This window comes from Pleurodeles waltl, chromosome 3_1 (assembly GCF_031143425.1).
Source record: "Pleurodeles waltl isolate 20211129_DDA chromosome 3_1, aPleWal1.hap1.20221129, whole genome shotgun sequence".
In the NCBI taxonomy this organism is placed as follows: domain Eukaryota; kingdom Metazoa; phylum Chordata; class Amphibia; order Caudata; family Salamandridae; genus Pleurodeles; species Pleurodeles waltl.
The window spans coordinates 578454250-578478849 of NC_090440.1; the positions used below are offsets into that span (position 1 = coordinate 578454250).

Below are 24600 nucleotides of genomic sequence, written 5' to 3' on the forward strand. Positions count from 1 at the left end.
ACAAATTTTGGAGTTTTTCACTGCCAGGACATGTAAAGCTTAAAAGTACTTATCCAACTTTTTTAGTACATTGCAACCTATCCTATGACCTGTTAAGAGCCTACCATAGGAGTGACATACTTATTAAAAAGGGAGGTTTAGCCCTGACAAAAGTTTTATTTTGCCAGGTTGAAATTTCAGTTTAGAGCTGCGCACACAGGCTGAAATGGCAGGTCTGAGACATGTTTAAAAGGCTACTTAAGTGGGTGTCACAATTGGTGCTGCAGGCCCACTAACAGCATTTAATTTACAGACCCCAATTTACTAAGACTTTCAAGTAAATTAAATGTGCCAATTGGGTGTAAGCCAATTTCACCATGTTTAAAGGTCAGGCGTTTTAGCACTGGTTAGCAGTGATAAAATGTGAGGAGTGAACCTGAAGGGAGGCCCAACATCCTTGAAACCTGCAAGTCAGAGGTTTCCATAAGTATTCATGGAGTGGCTTTGTCAATTTCTAATTTCATCGGTTTGGGGGCAGTTCTAAACATGGAATTTTACACAGTGTGCCATTGCAAATGTTGAAATTACTTTACACTGGTGCAATTGCATTTTTTCAAATTACTTTCAGACATTTGTGAATATACACTTAGGTGTTTCCAAAAGTTCCATGGCATATTCTCTCTGCAAAGTTCACTCCCCTACAGCATGTGGGATATTTGCCCTTGCAAAATATAATCTCATATTGTGATAACATTACACATGAGTTAATTGATCTGAGAGTGCATATTTACCTTTTGTAAATCTCTTGCGCTTGGTAATAAAGCCATTTGCACATGTGAAGGCATAAATGTATTTGTTATATGGCCTAAGAGTGATAATTTGTTTTTCAGTCACTCTAATTGTAGGCCTCACATATTGTACCAGCATTCAACTCACTTCAAAGCGTCAAACACACTTTGTGCTTTGAGTAAAAGATGAGGCTGAAATTACGTTTTCCATCCTTTACCCCAGCTACAATTGCAATACAACAATTATCTTGTTCAAGTTACATCTGTGTCATTATCCACTACCAATACCATGCATTGTTTGCACTGTAATCCTTTACAAAATGAAAATTATATTTTGTTTCGACATTATAGTTTATGGATATTTTGTGACAGCTCTGTTATATTGTAATAACCACAAGTTTGCATCATTCAAATGCATGAATTTAAGATCAAGTGAATGTTGGTTTCAATATGTGGTCCCCAACAGATAAAGTCAAAGATTAATATTCATTGATCGGGTGGAAAACACTCAAAGGAGCTAGTACTTTAAGTTTTGTTTTTAATTAAAACCTTGCACTCTGTGCGTCTGTACGCATTAAATCTAAGTTAGTTTAATTAATTATTAGTATAGATTGATAGAAGTTAAAGTGTAAGTTTGTGTATTATCTCCGGGATGGTTGTGAGCTCCTGTTGTTCAGCCTTTACAATCCCTGAACATCTACGCAGGTGGGTAAGTGAATAAGCCACCTGCAGCAGGGACTAGATAAAAATGGGGAAAGGAAGTGAGAGAAAAACCCTAGAATGCATCTTACTCTAAGAATGGATTGTCAATGGCAAAGGGTTATATAGGACAACCTCTGTGTTTGGAGGAAAGGTGTGTCACTGAACCAGCAGGAGGATACAGAAAACCCCAAATAAGTAAATGGTAAAAGGCCTGCGTAAACTCATAAGCTGCCAGACCTGTTGTGCACCAGCGTGCCCCATGTGCACTGCACATGGGGCAGGCCGATGCACAAGAGGCCTCAAACAGCAGCTCTCACTCCTGACAACCCTGGCCTGAACTCAGGCCAGGGTAGTCGGCAGTGAAAGCTGCCATTTCAGTCCTTGTTTGTTCACCAGTGTGCACAAACAACGACCAAGAGAAGAGGAGAGGAGGGGACTTACCTGGGTCTCCCCAGGGGGGGGGCCTCTTCAGCAGCTGTCTCCCTCCTCTGCTTCAGTGTGCGCTGTAGACTAGTTATGGGCTGCACAGCTCCAGCACATACTGTCTGCACTTGTGCTGTGCAGCCCAACTCTGCTGCAGTGCGCACTGGGTGTGCTCCACTCCGCTGGCAGGGCTAACGGAGTTTTTTGGACAACTCAGCGCTCCAAGCAGAAAGCGGAGTTCTAAATACTCTGTTAGCTCCGCCAGCAGAGACAATGCTGTAGGCTGTTTCCCGCTAGGCCAACTCGTAATGGGCCCGGCAAGAAGGTAGCCACAGTGGCCGCAACCTACCCATCAGAATTTTGGGCAGACAGACAAAACCATCCGCGAAACTCATAATGAGGCACATAATCTTTAATGATGGCTTTCAAAGCCTTTAATGATGGCCGTGAGGTTCGGAGTGTACAGGATGTACAAGAAAGCATATAGGGGGTCATTACAACCTTGGCGGTCTTTTTACAAGACCGCCGAGGGACCGCCGTGCTGAAGACCGCCAGTGGTGGCGGTTTTCCGCTCGGCGTATTATGACTGTTGGGAGCTCTACGTCGTTTTTCCGACGGAGAGCCGCCAACAGCCATAGTGACGGGCGGCGGGGAATTGGAGGTTGCTCCACCTCCACCACCACGCCAACAGAACACCGCCCAGCGAATCACGCCCTGTGATTCTGCGCGACGGTGTTCTGTTAGCGGTGTGGTGTCGGCGGAGCTGCCCCCATGGCTCCCGTCCCCTCCCGGAGGATCGACGGAACAGGTAAGTCGATCGTCCGTCAGGGGAGGGGGGTGGGGAGGTGTTGTGTGTTGTGTGGGTGCATGGGGGGGTGTGGGTGTATGTAGAGGGGGTGTGTGAGTGCGTGTATGCTTGCGGGGGTGGTGCGTGTTTTAGGAATGAGTGTGTGTATGTCTGTAGGTATGTCTGTGTGGATGTGCGCGTGTATGTTTGAATGTGGGTGTGTGTGTCTGACTGTGTGTGTGGATGTTGGCATGTGTGTCGGTGTGTGTGCGTGTAAGTGTGTTGGTGGTGCCTGCGTGCGTGTCGGGTGTGTATGTGTAAGGTAATGTCGGGAGTCGGGGTGGGGAAGGGGGTCCTGCCACCTTTGGGGGGTGGCAGGGGTGGTTGGGGGTGTAGGGGAGGGAGTCGGGGTGGCGGAGACCCCTATCAGTGCCAGGGAATTAGTACTTACCGCCATGGATTTCATGGCGGTTCCTACCGCTGGAAATCTACGGCGGTAAGCCGGGTCAAAATACCGGCGGCGGTATTGTCACTGCCGCCGGGCTGGAGACCCAGGTCTCCAGCCAGCGGTCGTCTCCGCCCTGGCGGGTGGAACGGAGAAGCGGCGGATGACCATGGCGGTTATAATTTTAAAAAAAAAGACCGCCGCTTTAACACCGTCCGCCAGGGTTGTAATGACCCCCATAATGTTTTTTATACAAACGTGTTTTGAAGTCATTCTTTGGGAAAGAACATTTGTTTGCATTATGAATCACTTAATAAATAATACGTATATTTTTTATTTTCTATGGCCAAATTACAAAGACAACTTCTTTACTTTTATAACCAGAAACTAACATTTATTAGTGAACTTTATTTGTTTGAAAACATGCTCATGCATATAATTACTTTAAATGTGGTAAGCTGCACCTTTTGTTTTTAAATGTTTCCAGACTGAAACGAGACAAAAGGCAGTAAACTTTAAACATTTTGATAATGTATTACAATCACTATTTGCAAAACATTACTTCTCAATTTAATTCAGGTGTTTTTATACAAAATACTTAAAATGTTTGCCATTTAAATATGCAAGTCGCATGTCTCAAAAGAGACCGGGCATACACTGTTTAGGTGAGACCTAAAAAGATGGAACTGTAAACTTCGCCTAGAAGGCAGCTTTGGAGACTTGCATATTTAAATGGCAAACATTTTAAGTATTTTGTATAAAGCTGCCTTCTAGGCGAAGTTTACAGTTCCCTCTTTTTAGGTCTCACCTAAACAGTGTATTCGAGGTCTCTTTTGAGACATGCTGTATCTAATCTATGGGCTTTCATCACACCCATCGATTTTCACTGGTTACTTCATGTGCTTTTCTAAATTAATTTATTTGTATTCGTCAAACTTGTTATTTGTCCTGCCTGTGGGTGTGTTATTCAGATTCATGGCTACTGCCCCTGTTACATGTCCCCCTACTTTATTTATGGTTTGTTCGGCACACACCTTTTTCTTTGATTTTATCCCGTGCAGTTTATGCAAGCATTCACGAGATCCTCTAGGAGTTCAATGTTTTCTGTAGTACAATCACCATTTGTCAGGCATTTGTAGTTTTATTTTGTTCATATTTTGATTTGTCAAGTTTAATTTTACTTGCTCCAATCAGCATATTTTTGTTGGCATGGGAAGAGCCATCGCAAAGACTCAAACCCAATTCCCCAGACCCAAAGTCGGCATCTCAGTCCATTATGCCACATCCTCTCACACTGCTAACTTGAAAAGCAAATCTGTTTCATTGATCAAAGTACTCCCAGCACCACCCAGTCTCTGCCATTCCCTTCAGTCGCCTTTGTTTCTTCATTGCTTCAATATGTAGGTCTTGTGTGAAAAGTGCCCTGGTTTCTTTTCGACTTCTTCCCCTCCAAGGCAGTGGGTAGCAGGGAGCTAGCTCCTCTCACCGTTTGTCCCCCCTGCATGTGCTTGGCTCGCACAGGACTATTATCAGCCTGTCTGCATAGATGATGCTTCCAGGGATGGAGTCTGTATAAGTCATGCCAAGGCAGTACATAGCAGAGACACCTGTGCCAGATGGCCCCCTTTGTTTACCTGACTCTGACATATCAAGGCCTCGCCGCCTGGCGGCCCAGCATCCGACCCCCAGCGCTAAAACAAACAGCTCGCCTCTAAACAATGCCCCTGTCATCACAACCTCCAATCACCCTCTCCTATGCCTCGGCCTCAAGCCCTCTTTTTCTCTCATTCGAGTCCCCTCATTTCTCCGTATTCCAGTTACCCCCATGGACATTTTAAAACCAACTGGTAAGTGCACTTTATTTTCATTTTTGTTTGGCTTAATCTCTCTTTTCATTCATGTTTGCCTTAGTATGAAAGTCTCTGCTGGAAGAAATTAATGTGACTTTCATAACTTTTTTTAACCACCGTTTTAATTTTAAAGTGTCTTGTTAATTTTTCGCTGTGGTTTTGTGGTGATAAATGTCCGTTCAATGACACTAATACATGAGGAGGTTACTAATGTTTTTGTGGTATCCGCTGAATATTGTGGCTGTTACATTCATTAAGTGGCTTTTGGTGGGGGTGCAGAGTTTACTCTTAGCCGGGTTGCTGTCTCGCTTATTTAAGTGCCTGACATCTCTTCTTAGAACATTAAGCACCAGAATAAACATTTTAGGTCATGCATATTTCACAAGAAGCAAGTTCTGTATAGCACAGGTTCGTCTTGTTTGGTCATAAAGTGCCTCTCAAGTTCAGAGTGTGCCAATTGTCTCGTTTAAGGAGCATGCCTTATTCATTCCTGTTTTATTTTCCTTTGCATTCTGGGACTTACAGTGCTTATTTCCCATTATTAATTGCATGCCAATGGCAAAGCATAGGATAAAAACTAGACTGTATATGTCATGCATGCCTGCTATGGAACAATTTGAGAGGGATCTACAAACTGTGTCCCCCGCAAAAAAATAATTCAGGGGTTTGCTTTGTAAAGGTGTCACATTATTGCATACATCATTTTTTTTGTTCCTGGTAAGTGTTGCGAAGCGTCCTGTCCCCACTCCCCCTTAACCGGTTAAATCTGAGGTCTCCATAAATCCCAGGAAGTCTCTCTGATCAGATCTATATGAATAAATGAGGCAAGAATGCCATTTACATTGTTTAAATTGGGCGAAGACCCTGCTCTGTTCTCCACATCAGTGTAAAGTTCTGAACTGGGCCTAGGCACTTTCCCTGTACAATGTTGTTTCTTTGCACATTTCTTTATTTTCTAAAGGTAGTGCAGCTGTGGGATAACTCAGTGGATGAATGCATCTGTTGCTTAAATCTGTGTGCAACCTTCAAGACATAGCTTTGAATATGGGAGGTCGACCAAGTATTTTCACCCTTCTGGGTCAATACTATGAGGATCAGGCTCACAATTTACAGCAAGCATTGGCAAAACTGAAAGGTCTTGCATATGCATGAGCTATTGGCTTTGTCAGTGTGTTTTTATTACTTTGAAGGATGCTGACCAGTGTTTGTCCCGATGCTGTACAGTCCCACCAAAAGCAAGTGCCAAAGCTAAAAGGTCCCAGAGGCGAGACCGATTGGCCTTGCCAATGCTTGTTTCAATTATTTTTTTCTGGATTGCCAATTTTAACCCCTCCCCTAAATAGACTTTCTACATACCTGTCTGTGAATAAAAACAACCGATCCCAGCAGCCTCCATGTTCCACCCTGCCGATCAACATGCAGCATTCGGAGAATCTGCAGGAATCGGATTCCTCTGGAATGAAAAGCAAGAACAATGGATGTATGATTTATTCCACAGCACATTTCTCTATTCAGCACACAGTTAAAAAAAAACTCTGAATTGATAAAATATGCTACTGTAGATACTTATGGACAAGACTGGTTCAAATTTAAACACTCTCATCCAGAACCTCACATGAAGGAGGTAAGACTTTACTGTTTATCCTGTGTTCTTAAAAACAATTATTGTAAAACATAAAATTACATTACAAACCTTAAACAGTGAGGTTGTGCACTGAATAAACTAAAGCTTAAAGTGATGTTATAGTTAGGAATTGTAATCATATCTTATTTTAAATTAAGAAAAATGAAGAAATTCACTGAAAAAAACAAAGGTTAAAGAGACACTGCAGTTAGGTGAAAATGTCAGTTAAAACATACTGTTTGTCACAAAACCGCTGAAACTCACCAGTTAGTTATCTCAAGTAACCAATTTGTGTCCTAAAGAAACTATGACTTGCGCCCTCACCATGCACTGCTTATAACCTTACATCACTCATCACATATACTATGGCTTCATTGATAATATCATTGCAACATTTGAAAATGTCATTGACGATGACACTGTGCAAGGCGGGTGTGAGTTATTACTTTAGGGATCTAGTTGTAGCGATGGTTAAATTCAGTAGTTTTGTTTGTTTAAAACTGCATGATTTAACTGGCATTTTCACCAGACTAAAACAGCATCTCATTAACCTTTGTTTTTTCAGAATTACATATCCTAACTATAATGTCACACGAACCTTTGTTTTTTCCAGGGAATATATATATATATATATATATATATACATATATATATATTCTAATGTTAAGGAAACTTATGGTAAAGTATTAACATGCTTACATCCTAATTTAACTTTGACATAATTATGTGAACGTTGCCTTATAACTGTTCAGTTAAATGGAGGTTAAGGTTATGACCCAAAACCCAACACCTCTATCCACATACATTTAAGCTGTTTCATTTGATTAGCTTACTGTGTTTTGACTTTCTAGATTTTGGTTACATTATTATACAAACAAATAGCAAAAGCTTTAATATCTGAGACACCAGGCATTACTATGTTCAATATATCAACTAGAATTGGCACTACACCACACACAATCATACAACTTCTATGTATGAAATACATATTAGTTATTTTCAAGCCTCATTCATGCAGCGAGTACAGAGGCAGTGAATCCCACTGCAGCCAAATAATGACACCATAAAGGGCCATCTGATCCCTAGCGACTGCAGGATTTCTAACCAAAATGAGGAGCATGTGGCACATTCTCCTTGGCTGCATTACGACCCATGACATCTTTGCTGCGCCTGTACTGCAGATTACAGTACTAAGAGTTGGTGCTTTTATTTAGAATTCAGAATTTCTTAGCCATTGTTTGCAGTATTTAGAAATTTTATGCATGTAACTTAAATCTGTTTTGCCACTTTTTGTCCTTTTTGGTTTATGTTCTCAATGAATTTATTTGTGGAGATGTATAGTTATGTTGATATTTTCTTTACTTGTATCTTTCGTTCTAACAGTTACTTGGAGCAAATTTGTAGCCTACATGCTATCTTTACCTGGATAGGAATTGGCAGCTGAACAATTTCGAAGTTTAGTTTTTCACTGTAGCTAGGTATCTCATAAACCACAAATTGAAATCTACAGCTCTTGCAGTGATGCAATATAAGCCAGGCTGCTCACAATCACAGATTGTCCTGGGCGAATGTTTACATTCAGGTTCCCAATAGCATACATATAAATATATACATATTAAAAAAATATATAATTACCTGATAGCTGAAGTTGCAAAAACTTGTCCATTAGAACCAACGCAGAGGACTATCACTGATGCAACGACCACAATTAAATCTGCAACACATCAAGTGAAAAAATACTTAGTAGGTGTAATGATTGTTTGACTAGTCTGTCACTCAATCGATTAATTTAAACAAAGGCATTGGTGTAATGAGGAGACATACACCCTCTGACAGCTGACGACACTGCATGAAGGGACGTCGTACAATAGTGACCCCATTTATAGGCTGCCAAACCTTAGATGGCTTGCAGCTGCAGTGACAAAATCATACTTGTGAGAGATCGATAGTGAAAGATTTAGGGCTGGAAAGAGTCTGCATAATGTCATGGTGTAAGGTCGTAATGACTATAAGGACATTTATGTAGAGGCTTTTCCTAATACTTAGAAGTCTCTCCCTTGCGCTGATTAACTTTGAACAGTTGTGACCACTCAAGAATGCACACCTACGTCTGTTGCCTTTTTAAAACAATTGGTTGGACATACATAGCCTATTTTGGAAGGTAAGGAATGAGCGTCAATAAAAGGAACAAGCTACGGCCCAAGAGTCACTGCAAAGGTAACCTCATACTGATCTTATGACCAATGTGAAAAGATGATGGAAACACATGCATATACCCAGAAACAAAAAAGGACTGAATAGAGAATGTAATCATCCAGAGGCAAGAGAACCTGCCAAACTGATCATCACATATGAAAGTTGCATTGCTAGATAAGCACTAGCAAAGACAACAGGTCTCAGCTTTGTGACATATTGGCTTTGCCAATGCTTTTTAGCGACATTGTACATCATTCTCGATGTGGTGCAGCAGGGCTGGAGGAACAAATCCTACAAAGTGGCATAAGTTTATTATTTTTTTAAATCACAGAGTACTGTGAAAGCATTTGTTCTTTTTGTTGAAAGACTGAGGATCGAGATATATGGAGGGCATGGTGAGGGGAGCATCAAAGACGACACAGGCTGTGGCAAAAAAGCAAAAAGAACATATTATAGACTGAATGTTGAACAATGCAAACATACACCCCCAGTCACAAGGACCTGGGTTTAAGTTTGGACCCAGTCATGTGCAAATCAGTCTTGATCCTGTTCCCTATGGGAACAGTTCAGCTCGCACTACCAAGCAAGGTCCTCCCTGGACCGGAAACAAGCATCCTGCATATGGCTGGGTCCAAGCTGGGTTGGCGTGGTGGGCAGAAATATGATATATTAAACCCAGATCTTTGTGACTGGGGGTGAATGTTTGCATTATTCAGCATTCCGTCCATCGTCTGTTCTTTTTGCTTTTGTTGCCCTAAGTGGGGAGGGTATACCCAGACGTAGGTCCCATGCTCACTGAGCCACTGGATTAAAGCTAGCCTGGCTGATGAGGGGTGATATCCTGAAACCGGTCCCAAGATGCTTGCTTTTGGTACAGGGAGGACCTGGCCTGGCAGTTCTGGCTGGACTGTTCCCATGGGGAGGAGGATCAGGTCTGATTTGCATGCGGCTAGATCCAAACTGGGGTGGCATGGTGGGCAAAAAAACAAAACGATGTGTTAAACCCAGATCTTTGCGAATGAGGTGAATGTTTGAATTGTTCCGTCCATCATCTTTTTGCTTTTGTTGCCCTACGTGGTGGAAAGCATCACAAAGGATGCAGTTAGGGAAAACAACACGGAGGGCCAGGAGTGGGGGAACACTGACAGCAGGTGTGGCCAGAGGCAACAATGGAGGTCAAGGTCAGGGGAGAAACAATAGGTGAGAGAGCAAGATGGAGAAGGTGAGAAAGAAAGAAACAGGAGGGGCAGAAGTGCACATGGGTGAGCACAACTTGTAGGGGGCGAGGAAGAAACATATGGGTCACAGCAACACTGATTGCAGGCAGGGGAGAGAAGTGCGCAGCTACAAGATGCATGCACTCGCTTATGGAGTGCTTAACCCAAAAGAGAAAACAATATTGAATCCATGCTCCAAGGGAGGGACAAACACAAGAAGAGGAAGTAAGCTAACAAATGAAAAAAACAAGCCAATAAAAGTGACAATAATGCCAATCAATGGTAAGCAGTGGGCAGGCTCTAAGCCCACTTTCAGCTGACAATAGATGGTTTTATCAAGAGACAGCTAGCACTGTCTGGTAGGCAACACATACAACAATGCTTACTGAAGGTGTGGAGTAGCCCACTAATCTGCCCAATAAAAGGTTTCAGTGGAGACATGTCAAAATGCTTCTATGGTCATTTTAGCACTACTCGTGTTTTCACAGATCCCATCTAGAGTGGAGCAACCATAAAGATTTCAGTAACTGGTAACTGTCTTTTTATAGTACCTTTATACAAAACCTGTGCACAGCCATTCTCTTATAAACAAGTTGTGTGTAGAAGACTTTGATGATGATGGCTCTTATGCAGCATACTTTATGCAGCTGTGTTCCAAGATACTGTTAAGATGAGGTACAACAGAATTACAACTTCAACCTCCATCTTCTACCCAAATTAAGACTAAAATATTATCTTCTGCACATGCATGAGGTTCATGTAAAATATTGTCATTTATAATGAACGCTTGAGAGATCCATTGATATAAACAAAGGGGGAGTCTAGTCTTGAAGAAAAGGGGTATAAAGCTCAGATAACAAATTACAATCTCTCTGGGCTGAAATGATAGAGGTCACAAGAATTCCTAAGGTTTGCAAGAGTTGTGCAGAAAATGACACACAACTAAGTTGTGGACCTCTCGGGTGGGCTTATTCTGGAGCACATTATGTATAGGACATATATTAGGCTCATGTTTGAGAAACAGGTCCTTGGTCCGTTTCTTGAAGCCCCTGATGACTAGAACTCTGAGTGTATCTGTCTGGAATCCCTTTTCAATAAGGCATCTAAATGAGTCATTTCTAGCTGTGTGACCTTTAATTTGTATCCATATTAACTGAGAATGGCCAACACTAACTGTTCAAAAACCATACTCACCAAACACATTCCAACTCACTTATTCACCTAACACATGCAATTATGCTACTTCTCGGCCACTTGCATCGGCAGCCAAATACTACAAGCACTGTTCATACATTGGTACAAATGTCCGACCTGCTAGTAGACCGCAAAGGCTGCATGCTGTACAGGCTGTGGATCACTGGCACTCTCCCTTCCCTAGGGTGGAAATCACTGCTGTCATGCCCCTCCTAATTTGGCTCATGTCACTGTTGCTTTGCTGGTATTGGAGTAGGATGTTCCTGTTTTGGCACCAAAGAGGAAGTGTCTGACAGGAAGCAGTCTGTGGCAGAAATTTTAGCTATCACACTCACACTGACCATTCTTTTCACACTCACACAATCACTGTTGTCGGAAGAAGCAGTAGTACAATAAAAACAAAATCCTGCTTTAAGAGCTTGTTTTCCCTGAACAATTAAGTTTACCAAAGAGCTATTTAAATATCTTGTCACATTATCTAACCTTCAGTGCTTTAAAGGATTCCCCAATGGATGGGGCTCCCTTTATAGGGCAGAGGTCCCTGCCAGGCAAATGGAAATCTCTAAATGGGGTAGACAGTCTTAAAATCCCATTGTGGACCAGCGGACCATCTGCCACTGTCTAAATGACCATGTAAGCATGTTGCACACACCTCATGCACTGCAGCTCCAACTTACTCCATACTTCCTTATTCATCCATCTCAAAACCCCCATGCACAACCACTCAGCAAGCCACCAACTACACTTCTCAGCACCCTCCTGCACTACACTCAGCACACTTTCGAACATCTGCACATACCACTCAAATAACCTCACACATCCAAATATTACCACACAAACCCCCATCTTAGCAGGCCTTGCAAAAAGGTGAGAAAACACTATTTTCTAATATTAAGGCACACATGGCAAGCAGCCCACCACCTCGCCCTCACAGACCCACCCATACTATGAAAGAGACCTCGTCATACACCTTAACACAGTCTATATAGCACTACACATATTGTGAAATATATTACAGAAGTATGACTTTCTGGAAAAGAGTTAATAACCTTCAATAATTTGTGGTTACCTGACAATTTTCAGGCAATGGCATGGAAAGTTCTCAAGCTAAGGGGCATCCCTTTTAGGATACAGGGTCTCTCACCCACAAGGTAGCATGCTTCATCATTGGGACTTGCTCCTTGCCGGGTAGGGTTGGGGCAGTACTCAAAGGGAATCCTTTCTGGGCTTTTTTTCAGAGATCTTTTATCCCAAGTTCAAGGAGCCAGTATTGCCTAATGAACTGCCCAATTCTGAGAATTGTCTACTTTCATCCAGAGGATTGATGGTAAATAGATTGGGGCAAAAGACAACAAGTGGTGAGAATTACTTAAGGTATTCCTTGTTTAGGGATGTATTAATCATATCTGGATTCCATAGTGAGAATAAAAACAATAATAGATCCCCTGGGCATTGTTATCTTTAGAATGCAAGATCAAAGAGAGAAAGGCTAATCTGAGCCAGTAAAGGAGTAGCAGATGTTGGTATTAAACTCATATTGCAGGTACTGAAGAGTTATTTTCATCTATGTAGTCTGCAATGTGTGTTGGGTGATTATCACATAGAGGGGGACCTTCACTGATTCAAAGAGCTCAAAAGAATCTCGTTAAGCCCAACGGTATCTGTTGTTAATTTGAAAACCCATCTGTTCCTTTCCTTTTCAATGTATCTTTTCTTCACATTTAGGCTGCCTGGTAGGGATTCTAGTACAAACCACTACATTGTATTAGAGCAATGGCCTTTTTAAAGAAAATGAGTGGTCAATTTTGTTGTGGGTCTCCTAAACAGAATGGTGCTTCAATGTTCATTTATCGTGACTTTGATTTTCATAGTCCTCATTCCTGCATTTTGCAGGTCCAGGAACAAATTGTCAGATACACAGCATTCTTTATGTTACAGCTTGTATGCTTCCAAAATGTACATTTGTGCTGCAGCCCTAAGTCGATTTCATTGCAGCATATAGTGAGAGTACACACATTACAAATGCCACACTGGAAAGGACCAGAAATAGGGCAAAGGGAAAGCCCCCTGGTATTAGTTATGGATTGATTTTTGTTGTTTTGAAGTGGTCTGGTATGCACCAGGATTTCACACAGATTTTTTGTTCTCTGAAATGAAAACAGTGGTCGATTCATAGTCATTTTCCCATTATTTAGGATATGCCAACTCTGATTAATGATTCTTTTTATGCCATTCAAAATTGTAGTAAAGGTAGTGACATGTTAGGCTTTCCAGTTTTTGTCTTTCATTTGGTTAAAGAAGTATGTTTCTGTGGGTGCTTCTGCTCTCTTGTTTACCCTGGTCATTATTTTCTGGGGATATCTGTTCCCTACAAGTTGTTCAGATAAGTAACTAGCTTGTGAATCATATGCATGTATAGCACTGCAATTTCTGTGTAATCTGACAAATTATCTATGTGGTAAACTCTCGTGCAGAGCTTTCGGATGGTAGCTGTTGCACCTGAGATTACTGCAATCAGTTGGTTTATGATATGTAGTCATCTGAACAGGACTGTCCGTAACTTCTACATTCTAAATGTAGAAAAGAAGGTTTCTCTGTTGAAGATCAATACAAAGGACCGGTTCCTCAGTTTCACTTTGCAGCATTGTACATCCTCAAACAACAAATTACTCTTTGCCACTGAAGTGGGACATATGGTACTGATGGGGAGTGGGAAATGCCTTTGGCATTGTCTGGTGTGAGCAGTCCATTTAAATGCAATGGGCCTCATGAATATGCCCCTTGCATGCAAGAGGAAATGAGGATGAGCCCTTAACATGAGAAACACTTTAAAACAATGATGCTGAACAGGGGGTGTCCAGGATTGCACAGGTATAATTGGTATTACCTAGTTCAACAGAAAAATTTGGGAAAGCAGTGATGGGTGTGGGTGTGCCGTGTGTGTGAGTGTGTCTGTGTCACCACATCCTCAACAAAGCAAGCTCCGTCATCGCACCCCAACTCTGGAAGATCATCAACAGCTCCTTTGAGTCCACCACCTATCCGGGGAGCTGGAAACACCCCGAGATCAACGCCCTCCTCAAGAAACCCAAGGCAGACCCAAAGGACCTCAAGAACTTCCGGCCCACCTTCCTGCTCCCCTTCCCGGCAAAAGTCATAGAGAAGGCTGTCAACAGACAACTGACCCACTTCCTCAAGGAGAACAGCACTCTGGACCCTTCCCAATCCGGATTCCACAGCAGCCACAGCACCGCAACTGCCCTCATCTCTGCCACCGACTACATCAGAACCATATTAGACAACAGCAAAACCGCGGCCCTCATCCTCTTGGACCTCTCACCCACGTTCGACACCGTCTGCCACCACACCCTACGCACACGCCTCAGCAATGCAGGAATCCGCGACAGAGCCCTGGACTGGATAACCTCCATCTCACCAGCAGAACTCAGAGTCTGCCTCCGTCTATTCTGCTCTGAAGGCTCCAAAATCATCTGTGGCGTACCCCAGGGTTCATCCCTCAGCCTGACCCTCTTCAACATCTTGCTAATATCGCCTGATCTCAACCTCAAAATCATCTCATACGCCAACACCACCCAGCTGATCCTCTCCCTCACCAAGGACACCGCCAAGACCAACCTCCACGAAGGAATGAAGGCTATCGCTGAATGGATGAAGAACAGCTGCCTCAAACTCAATTCTGACAAGACTGAGGTCCTCATCTTCAGCTCCACCCCCCTCCGCATGGGATGACTCCTGGTGGCCTGCCACACTTGGATCCGCTCTGACTCCCACCGACCACGCTTGGATCCTTGACTCCTCACCATCCATGACCCAGCAAGTCAACGCCATCTCCTCCTCCTGCTTCAACACCCTCCGCATGCTCCAAAAGATCTACAAATGGATCCCCTTCGGAAACCAGAAGAACAGTCACCCAAGCAATCGTAAGCAGCAAACTGGACTACAGCAATGCCCTCAACGCGGGAACCACAGACAAACTCCAGAAAAGGCTGCAACGCATCCAGAACGCCTCCGCAAGCCTCATCCTGGACATCCGCCACCACATCACAGGCCACCTGAGAGACCTGCACTGGCTCCCCGTCAACAAGAGAATCACCTTCAAACTCCTCACCCACGCTCACAAGGCACTGCACAACACCGGACCAGAATACCTCAGCAGACGGCTCTCCTTCTACACCCTGACCTGACAGATCTGCTCCTCTGACCTCGCCCTTGCAACCGTCCCATGCATCTGCAGAACTACAACTGGCGGCAGATCATTCGCGCACCTCGCCGCCAAGAAGTAGAACACTCTTCCCACCCACCTGCATCAGACCAAGGACCTCCTTACATTCCGGAGACTTCTCAAGACTTGGCTGTTCGAGCAGTAGCAGCGCACCCCTCCCCGCACCTTGAGACCCTCACGGGTGAGTAGTGCGCTCTACAAATTCCTTGATTGATTGATTGATTGATTGTGTGTGTTTTTAAACTGCTCTGCAGAAGCTGAAGCCTCAATGTCATGGAAGGACATGACCACTCACATTACGCACCCTACTCTACACATGGCAACATATTGGGAATACCTTGTAGTTTTAGAGGCATATACATTACAAAACTGTATTTTCTTCCTAGCTTTCCTAAGAATGAAGGAATTGTGAGAAAGTTGAAAAATAATTTTAACTTCCCTGCCTCCACCATGAGGTTTTGCATGCATGCCACTAGGAGCTTAGGGCCTGACTTAGAACTTGGCAGAGGGATTACTTCATCAGAACGGTGACGGATATCCCCTCTGCCAAAATCTAAATCCCATTATATCCAATGGGATTTGGATTTTGGCAGACAGGATATATGTCACTGTTGTGACAGAGTAACCCCTACCCCAAATTCTAAATTAGGCTCTAAGCACTGCCCTTCATCAGCTCGCCCTGATTTTTTCATCATGTGTCCTCTGAGCAGAAAAAAGCACTGAGCAAAGATCTAAAATGACTGACCACAATCAGACAGGGCTGAGCTAAGACCCCATATCACTGGCACAAGATTTTACATCAATGATTCAGTAGAAGTACTGGCCTAAATCACAGCAATGCCTCAAGATCAGATATGGGTGGCTTAAAAGCAAACTGTTTTGAGCCATGTCCACTCATTCCTAGCCTAACTCAACACAGCACGGGCCAAGATCACACAGTGCTGAGACAATTCCACATGCCGTTGGGCCAAAATCGACCACTCACTGGCCCCAGATCATACAATATTTGATCAACATAACACAGAGAAAAGCCAAGAAGGCATACTAGTGGGTAGAAATTATCATCATGACTCTGCTGATCATTATGCGTTGTTCTAAAACCTGGAAAATGTGTTCTGAATTTCTTGAGGCATTGAGACGATTGCCCAACCTAACCTTACCCTTGCAATGGACTACATACATATTTCTGAAGGGCATGATATCATACTAGCTGTTAAGTACTATGTGTCACATGTGCAGAGGGAATCTGCACACATGGGAAATTTAAGATTACTGTCAAGGACAATATGAATACTCGATAGTATAAGTGTCTCATGTATCATGTCTCGTATTTAGCCCCAGCCCTAACCCCGCCCATAAGCCACACCCATAGCTCATTTTAATTAGTACCTGCACTTATTGTTTCCCATTTAAAGCTCTAATTATAACTGTATTGATTTAAGTATTAAATCTTGTATAGAAAGTTCTACTGAGACATCATCAGCATGTCCTTTCAGTCGATGTTGCCGAATTATGGAACACTACTGGTTTTTCACTAGTTTAAATATGAAAAAAGGACATTAAAAACTTGCATTGGTGACAGGGAACATAAAAATACACATTTTTATAGCAATAATTCAGATAAACGCTACTTTTGTCTGCAGCTGTATTTGGCAGTTTTTGTTTTATCAACCATCAAGTATCTACAGATGAGTGTGCTAAAGATAAGGTACTAATTAAGACTTTACACATGGGCGTAACTTGGTGTGTGGGGGTTGAGGTGTAACAGCCCCAATCAATGCATTTTGTGATAAACAGTTGCAAGTGCTTTCAGTCGGGTCCCGTGAAGTGCCTGTCGGATTTCACCAGAAATTGTTACACACAGACAAAACAAAATCTCTCTCTCTCTCTCGTTATTTTACAAAATAATTTGGTTTCTCTCACTTAGTACCCCACCCAATCAGCATTCCTCTCCCTTTCAGCTGCCTCTTAAGCACTTCTACGGCGCCCAGCTTGTCGTGTACACTGTATTTTATTTAACATTATGTGCCAGAGTGATTGAGAAATCTGAAGCTAACACTTCCGAACCCACCCCTATCTTACTGACCAAGCTACGCCCCTGACTTTACACATTTACTTTACATATGGAAAACACTTTACTAAACAGCAACAACCTAAATGAAGATATATACTCACCAATAATTGAAATTGGCTTTCTTGCAAATCGAAGTCTTCCCCAAAATCCAACATATTTGCTGCGACAGCCAGCTGACCACAATCGAACCACATATTCGGCTCCAAAAAATACAACTAATACAATTTCCTGTTTAAAAAAAAAAAAAAATGTAACGTTTTAATTGTTGATGTTGCATTCACAAATAACTAAAATCCACAAGTCAATAATGGAAATCTAAAACGTTTCTAAAAATGTGAAACAATTACTGGCTACTGTCGCTACAGAAGCCGTTTTGATTCAAGATACTAAACAAAAAAATGCAAAACCAGATGCTGGTTCAAAAAAGTTCTTGAAACTAACAAACAGAATAAAAAGCACGATCACTTCTCAAACATTGGATTATTTACTAAAATATGTTTTCGGTTTCTAAAAATAGTACAAATAAATGTGCCTCAATGTATGTTCCCTGTAAACCTTAGTTATCCACAAGTGATACCATATTTAGTAGTACAAGTGTCGAGCTACCTTATATGGTAATCTGGCGGTGCCAGAAAGGCTGATCTGACAGGCCATTGGGTGAGCCGTGTTCTGGATGTTGTGGTCTGTTTTATGGTCTGGAAATCCGGCATTAACTCAGTTTTTGTCATATTACCAAAAAAAATGCCTGCAACAAGCTAACATGTAAGCAGTCTCACATACCTTGTGAAACAACTACACTGTGTCTTCACAACTCAAAACTGCCCCGATTTGCAAATGTAAAACTTTTTTCATTGGCTAATGGGGTGCACTTTCATTTTGGTGATGGCCCGTTTTTGTCCCACTCCGACACTGAGTAGAACGCATTTTCACTCAAGCATCTGGGATGAGGTTGCAGATGTGCAGTTATATTAGGCACCCCAGATTATAATGCCTTAAACCTGGAATTAAGGATCCAGGGATAAAGTCAGCTACTTCGCTCAATTCAACTGAGGAAATAAAATCCCATTTTCAAGCAACTACCGAAAATAGCTTAAAATATCAGTCATATTCTGCAGGACGCATAGACTCCACTTGTAAAGCTACCTGGATATGATAAGTGAGTTCAAAAACAGAAGTCTATATCAACTTCGGCAAGTACCAACATACTAACTTTGCAGGCCTCAACTTCGGCAATTACATTGGGTTGCACATTTAACAATAGCACGATGGAGTCAGGATCCACACATCAGTGGACCACAGCCCAAAGAAAACCTAAGCAAAACAAAAAAATTAAAGATATATATATAAATGGGATAAAGTATCCCTGTCGCACATTGTAAGGATATTGCAATTTATTGGGGAGTTCCTTGATAATATTATGGAACTTCGAGGAGATTTTTAATATCCTTATGTCAATTAAATACAAGTCAGTTTAAAAAAAAAAAAAAAAAAAAAAAAAAAAAAGGGCAGGTGCAGAAAGATTCTAAATTTTCTATTATTGCCCTTTGAGTGCAAAATATAAACAAGTTGCCATAAATATCTATTTTCTGCTTGTCATTATACAGCTAGGAAAATAGAGCAGAAGAAAGAAAAACCACTTTTCGTTTTTGTTCTATAAATTGCTGCTTTGATTGCACTCTAGGACCTGACTTGCCTTCACCTTGGCTGTTGCCCCTGGCAGCAGGCATTGTGATATCAACACTCAACAGTAATAAGTTAGCACAGTTGAGTTCTGACATCAAATCTTTATAGCGAGTGTCACAATTCGCCTATTATAAACATACCAGGGACTGGTTTTTTATTCAGGGATTGCAGAATCCCATCATAGTGGTAGTTTTCTTTTGATATATGACATCTTTCTCTTTAATGCTTTCTTGATGGCAAGGAATAAATAGAGACAGCTGCAAATCTGAATATTTGAACAGGTGAAATATCAAGGCGGAGGTTGCGAGGCAACAGGTAAACGCACATTCAAGACACCCCTGTGCGTGAATCCCACACCTTTTCTGAAAATGTTGGGGGATGAGACAATTACTGCCAAACTCGTACTTCTGATCGGATTAGAAAAGAACAGTCTATTGTAATGAGGGCCAAAGTAGCTGGCTGGGCTTCAGCAAGTATCATTGCCGTAGAGTTACCGCTGTCCTTCAATACATTAAAAACGGAGGCGTGAACCCAAAATCCAGCTGATTATTAATGGCACAAACCCGTACTTTGCTTCTTTCTCACATCTTAATGCCCATGCTTCATCTTGAAATTATGAGCTATTATTTAAATCTACAGTCTTGAGCTGGGTTTTCTCTTTATAGCTCATCAGGATATCTCCACTGACACTTTCTTATTGTGTAACGCAGCTCTCTTTACACCAGAGTAAGTCAGAAAAATAATAATTCAACATTTTACCTGGTGAGAGGAAGCACAAACCATGCGGCCATCTTTGATGTGTGTTTGTGTGAGGGAGAGAGTGAAATAGTGTGAGTGAGAAACAGGAGGTGAGAGAGCATCAAAGGACAGTGTAAGGAGGATTAAAACGTGTGAGAAAGGAGGGAGCGAGAGTGTGTACGATGGTCAAGTAAGAGGGGTTTGCGAAGTAAAGGAGGGTTTGAGTGAGGAGTGAGAAGGCTCCTGTGTATGTGAGAGAAAGTGGATTGGTAAGAGGAGGATGAACAGCGTGCTCGGTTCATGCTATACAAATACATAAATATACGACATTGGGTAGAAAGGAGGATCTTACAAAGGCGTGAGGAGAAAATAAGATTATAAATATGTCAAAGGAATTTGTGAGTTAGGATGATGAGATGACGGTCACCAAGAGAGTAATGTGCATGTGTGGTGGGCTAAGAAAAGATTCATGGAGAGCAGGGTGTTAGAAGATGGCAAAGGATGAGGTATACAAATACAAGTGTGACTGAGTGAGAGAGGAGGGCACGCAAAGTATAAAAAGGGAAGTAGGAGTATGAGAAAGTGGTAGAGGAGACATATTTACAAAAATTGTGAGAAAGGTAAGAGAAAGAGGGTGAATGTAGACATAAAGATGAAACAAGAGGAAGATGAGAAGAGGTAAATTAAGGTGAAATAAATGAATATAAGAGTGACAGAGCATGAGTACTAAATAAAAAGGAAATAAAATAAAAGAGACAATGGCCATAGATGCAGATTGGAGAGGGTGAGAAATATAAAGAGGGGATTAACTACAGAGAAAGGTAACATTGATATATGAAAGGGCAATAAGTACATAAGGGCAAAGAAATGGTTTTTCAAGATGTCTCTGCTGCGCACTGGCTTTTTTTTTTTTTACAACAGCTTTCCCATCGTAAGTAAGGAAAGTCTCGCTACAAGTGGAGCAAGTATCCGAGCTTGAGATTAAAATTCACTGATAAATGTGAATGTGCACCTGTACCCCAACAAAACATTGTATGGCCAGTAAGTCGTGCTCAATTTGGAAATTTCACATCATGTTAATTTCACATCACTTTAGATTTTGCGAGATTTTATAGGTGGAAACTTTTTTCATTTTTCTGCCTGCAAGAGGTAAATAGTATATGTAGATATTAAGAAACAGACCTTGCATATGCACTTAACACTATAAGAAAAACGTATTGTAGCTAGATTACACCGAAAGGAGCAACACTGACAACTGGCTGGCATATGCTGAACCTTAGAGGCTGCAGTTTCCAATACTTATAGCGGTATGCAGCTGGAAAGGAAGGAACATAAACTACAAACCATAGACCTGAATTCTGCGCTTGGAGATTAATCAGAACCCACCTGCTAAACTGAAAAAAGGATCAATGGCCACTAAGAGCTGTATATGTAAAATGAGAAATTAAGTACCAGCTGAATCACCGCTTCAGTGTGAAGCCAGCATTGCGGAGTACAGATATCACAACCTCCCTAGTTTTAAATTAGCTTTGCAGCTGCCATTTTGAGGTTAGCAATGAAGCAAAGTAACGTTAGCGACAACCTGAGCTGATGCCATAATAATGGCGACTTTACAAGACATAATCACATTACACTTATGAAGTTGGGAAATTAAGTAGGTTAAATGAATCTGAGTGACTACACGGCACGTTTTCAAAAACTCACATTTCAGTTTAACTCAGTGCCATAGTATAATATATTTTAAAAGCTACAAGGAGCTTGACAGTGTTTTATTTCGACGTTTCAGCTGGTAGCCGAGCATCCAGTTCAAGGCTCAATACGTTGCGTCGGTCAATGGGCATATTGGCTGGTACATAATGTCGACCGTCTCGTGAGCATAAAAGATGTGTAGTCAATGGTTACCTTCATTGAAATCAGCACAGAGGAGTCTAGTGAGCATTAATTGTTCCATAGTCTTCAGCGACTGGAGGGGGAGAGAGCAGCCCTCTTACACCAAGATACATTTTTCACTTCTGATGTCTGGATAAAGACTTCATGACCTAACCAAGACCTGGAATATTCAGGACACCTCAGGGGTTAAAGTGCACAAGCTGGTATTCATGCTTATGTGGAAAACTGCCAGGTATCCATTAGCAACGAAGAAAAGCGCTCTCATCCAACAACCATGGCACTGTCATGGTCATTAAAAAAGTGTCTGTCTTCTACAAGTTTAACAAAATGTTCAAAAGAAATAAAAAAACACACATTTACCTTCCGCAGCTATGGGCTATCAACTCGCCAGAATAAAATGTACATTTGACAAATCTGATTTAAAATCCCATTCAATGTTCTATTTTACAGCGGGAAAGTACCCAAAATGTGCTGAAAAAAATGTTCTAAGTGGAAACTCCGCAGTGTATTTAAGGTGCATCCTAAATGTGAATGAGCCCTGTAAATTGTTAAGAGAAGCTCAAATAACTAGAGCAGCCATTCGGAAGGTAGCGTGGCTATTTTGAAGTTATTCTTTCCTCCAAATGGAAAAGTTTAAGTTGAAGATTTACTGCCACATTTCGATTAGGAAATTGCCAGCAATGCAGGATTCATTCATAGCCCTTGACAAATGCAAATCAAAATGCTGAGGATTTAACGTTCCCGCAGGCTACACTGCATGTGGAGCTAACACTGTCCTGGATTTATTTAAAATTAAACTACGATAAAGTGTTGTGGGTGTTCAGCATGAGCTCTTAGTGTCTTTCAAGATGATCTAAGATGTGTAGATGTTAGTATATTTATATATAGGGCTTACTACCGGTGGCGAGTGTAGTTTTACCTGAACTCATGAACACAACTGAAGCACAACGGTGGTAAAACCACAGGTACACTAAAATACAGCAATACAGTAAACTGTGATGGACTCATTTTAGGACGACTATGATTAGTAACAAATATGTGCAGCTCCGTCATGATTTTGTCTCGCAATAGTAGCACAGAAAATATCAATTAAAGCACATCACAACTCACATGGGTCATATTAGAAACACACAACTCTCTAATCATGCACACAGGTCTACCTGTAAGCTCTGCACACGTACGGTACTTGTGCTCATGCAAATTAAGATAACCCAAAAGTAAGTTCCTCAATGCTAGTTGGGAGGATCCGATGATGAAGCATGCCACACTTGCCGGTGAAGGTCAACTATACTTCATTATATTTATCTCGTAATTGATCGGTTAAAATGGGTCCCATCACAAGTCTGGCAGTCGGATGATCTGACTGCCTAAGTCGCAGCAAGGACACCCCAAGGCATATTACAATGTTCCCGCTGGGCTGACCGGCGGGAACATTGTATTACACCATTCCCGCCGGGCTGACTGGCAGGAACACCCTTAAAGGAGCCAAGGCCATTACCGTGCACACCAGCACCATCGGAATGCACACTGTCTGCATGGGCATCAGCAGTGCAGAGGCCCCCTGTGGCCCCCACACTGGCTTCCTGCCAGCCTTTCCATGGCAGGGTGACCACCATGGAAAGGCTGGCAGAAAGCTGAGTTGTAATCAGAATGGCGGCACTGAGATCAGCACCACCTTGGCTGAGTACAACTCAGAACGCCATCAACCCATCAGGAATGATGTTCCTGGTGGTGAATGTGGTCCCCTGGCAGGTCTGCCCCGCCAGGATTGTAATGTGGCAGTCGAATGCCTGGAGTGCAGTGGTCTGACCCTTAGTGTTCATTGTATTTTAATAAGTATGTTGTACTTGGTTACTGTTCATTTAGCAGTCCCATATTTTTAGGCTATGTTTATTCTGGCAGGTACTAATATGCTTTCTGAAAATATGAAAAGTTTGGAAGTGCACCCAAATGCAGTCAATGGTGACTTCATGCAGGGTGTGACTGGAGTATTTAGGAATTTTGTGGCTCTCAGCAGAATCCATAATGTTCCCTCATAGAGACATGAGGCAAATGCTGTCCAATCTTTGACATTTGCAGGTATTCTGTACAAAAAAGCGTAGCAGGAGCCATGCAATGCACACCACTGTGGACTCTGTTAGGTGTCTAGCTTTCAGAAATGTCGGGGGGTGGTAAGTGCCCCTGGGTAGCAGCTGAGCTGAGGCACAAATACCATAGATACCAACATTGTCAAAATGGGTCAGTTTTCAAGGTGTCTTCATGTTTCACTTTGAAGCATTTCATACCAGAACATGCCATTCTCAACAACATTGCTCTCCATTTTATTTAGCTTCCTAATGTGAACCAGTATGCAAGAAAAAACACATTTAAATGCTCTCTGAATCACACCATAGTATCGGCAGCCCCAAATTCAGAAGTTTATGAATGTCCACTGTTCCTAAGCTCACTATCTAGGGCACATTTAAAAAATGCATAGGTTTCCTTCATACACATTTTTCATTCATTAGATTTTACCATAGGAATTAATGCACGGTCTGTACACAATGAAAACTCAATCTCAACTCACTTATAGGCACTGGGTACTGCATGTTTTGGGACAACCAATCAACATTTTATATCCCTGCGACTAGAAGAATCTGAAGGAAGAACAGGTATAATACTTTTATAAGTCACCCTTTAGGGAAACAAATACAGGTGAAAACATGGTCACCTCTCTATTTTTCCAATTTATTTGGTTTATTTTTTGGTTCAATGATTAGTTGATCTT

General features: G+C 42.0%; 1 protein-coding gene across 1 annotated transcript in view; it reads right to left on the bottom strand.

Moving 5' to 3' along the window:
- Positions 1-24600, bottom strand: part of KCNQ1 (potassium voltage-gated channel subfamily Q member 1) — a 743603-nt gene that overhangs the window by 314301 nt on the left and 404702 nt on the right. The window contains exons 3-5 of the mRNA XM_069223021.1: positions 17624-17750; positions 8234-8312; positions 6331-6427 (exon numbers count right to left, since the gene is read on the bottom strand). Coding sequence (XP_069079122.1) covers positions 6331-6427; positions 8234-8312; positions 17624-17750 — 303 coding nt within the window. The remainder of the gene's footprint in view (positions 1-6330; positions 6428-8233; positions 8313-17623; positions 17751-24600) is intronic.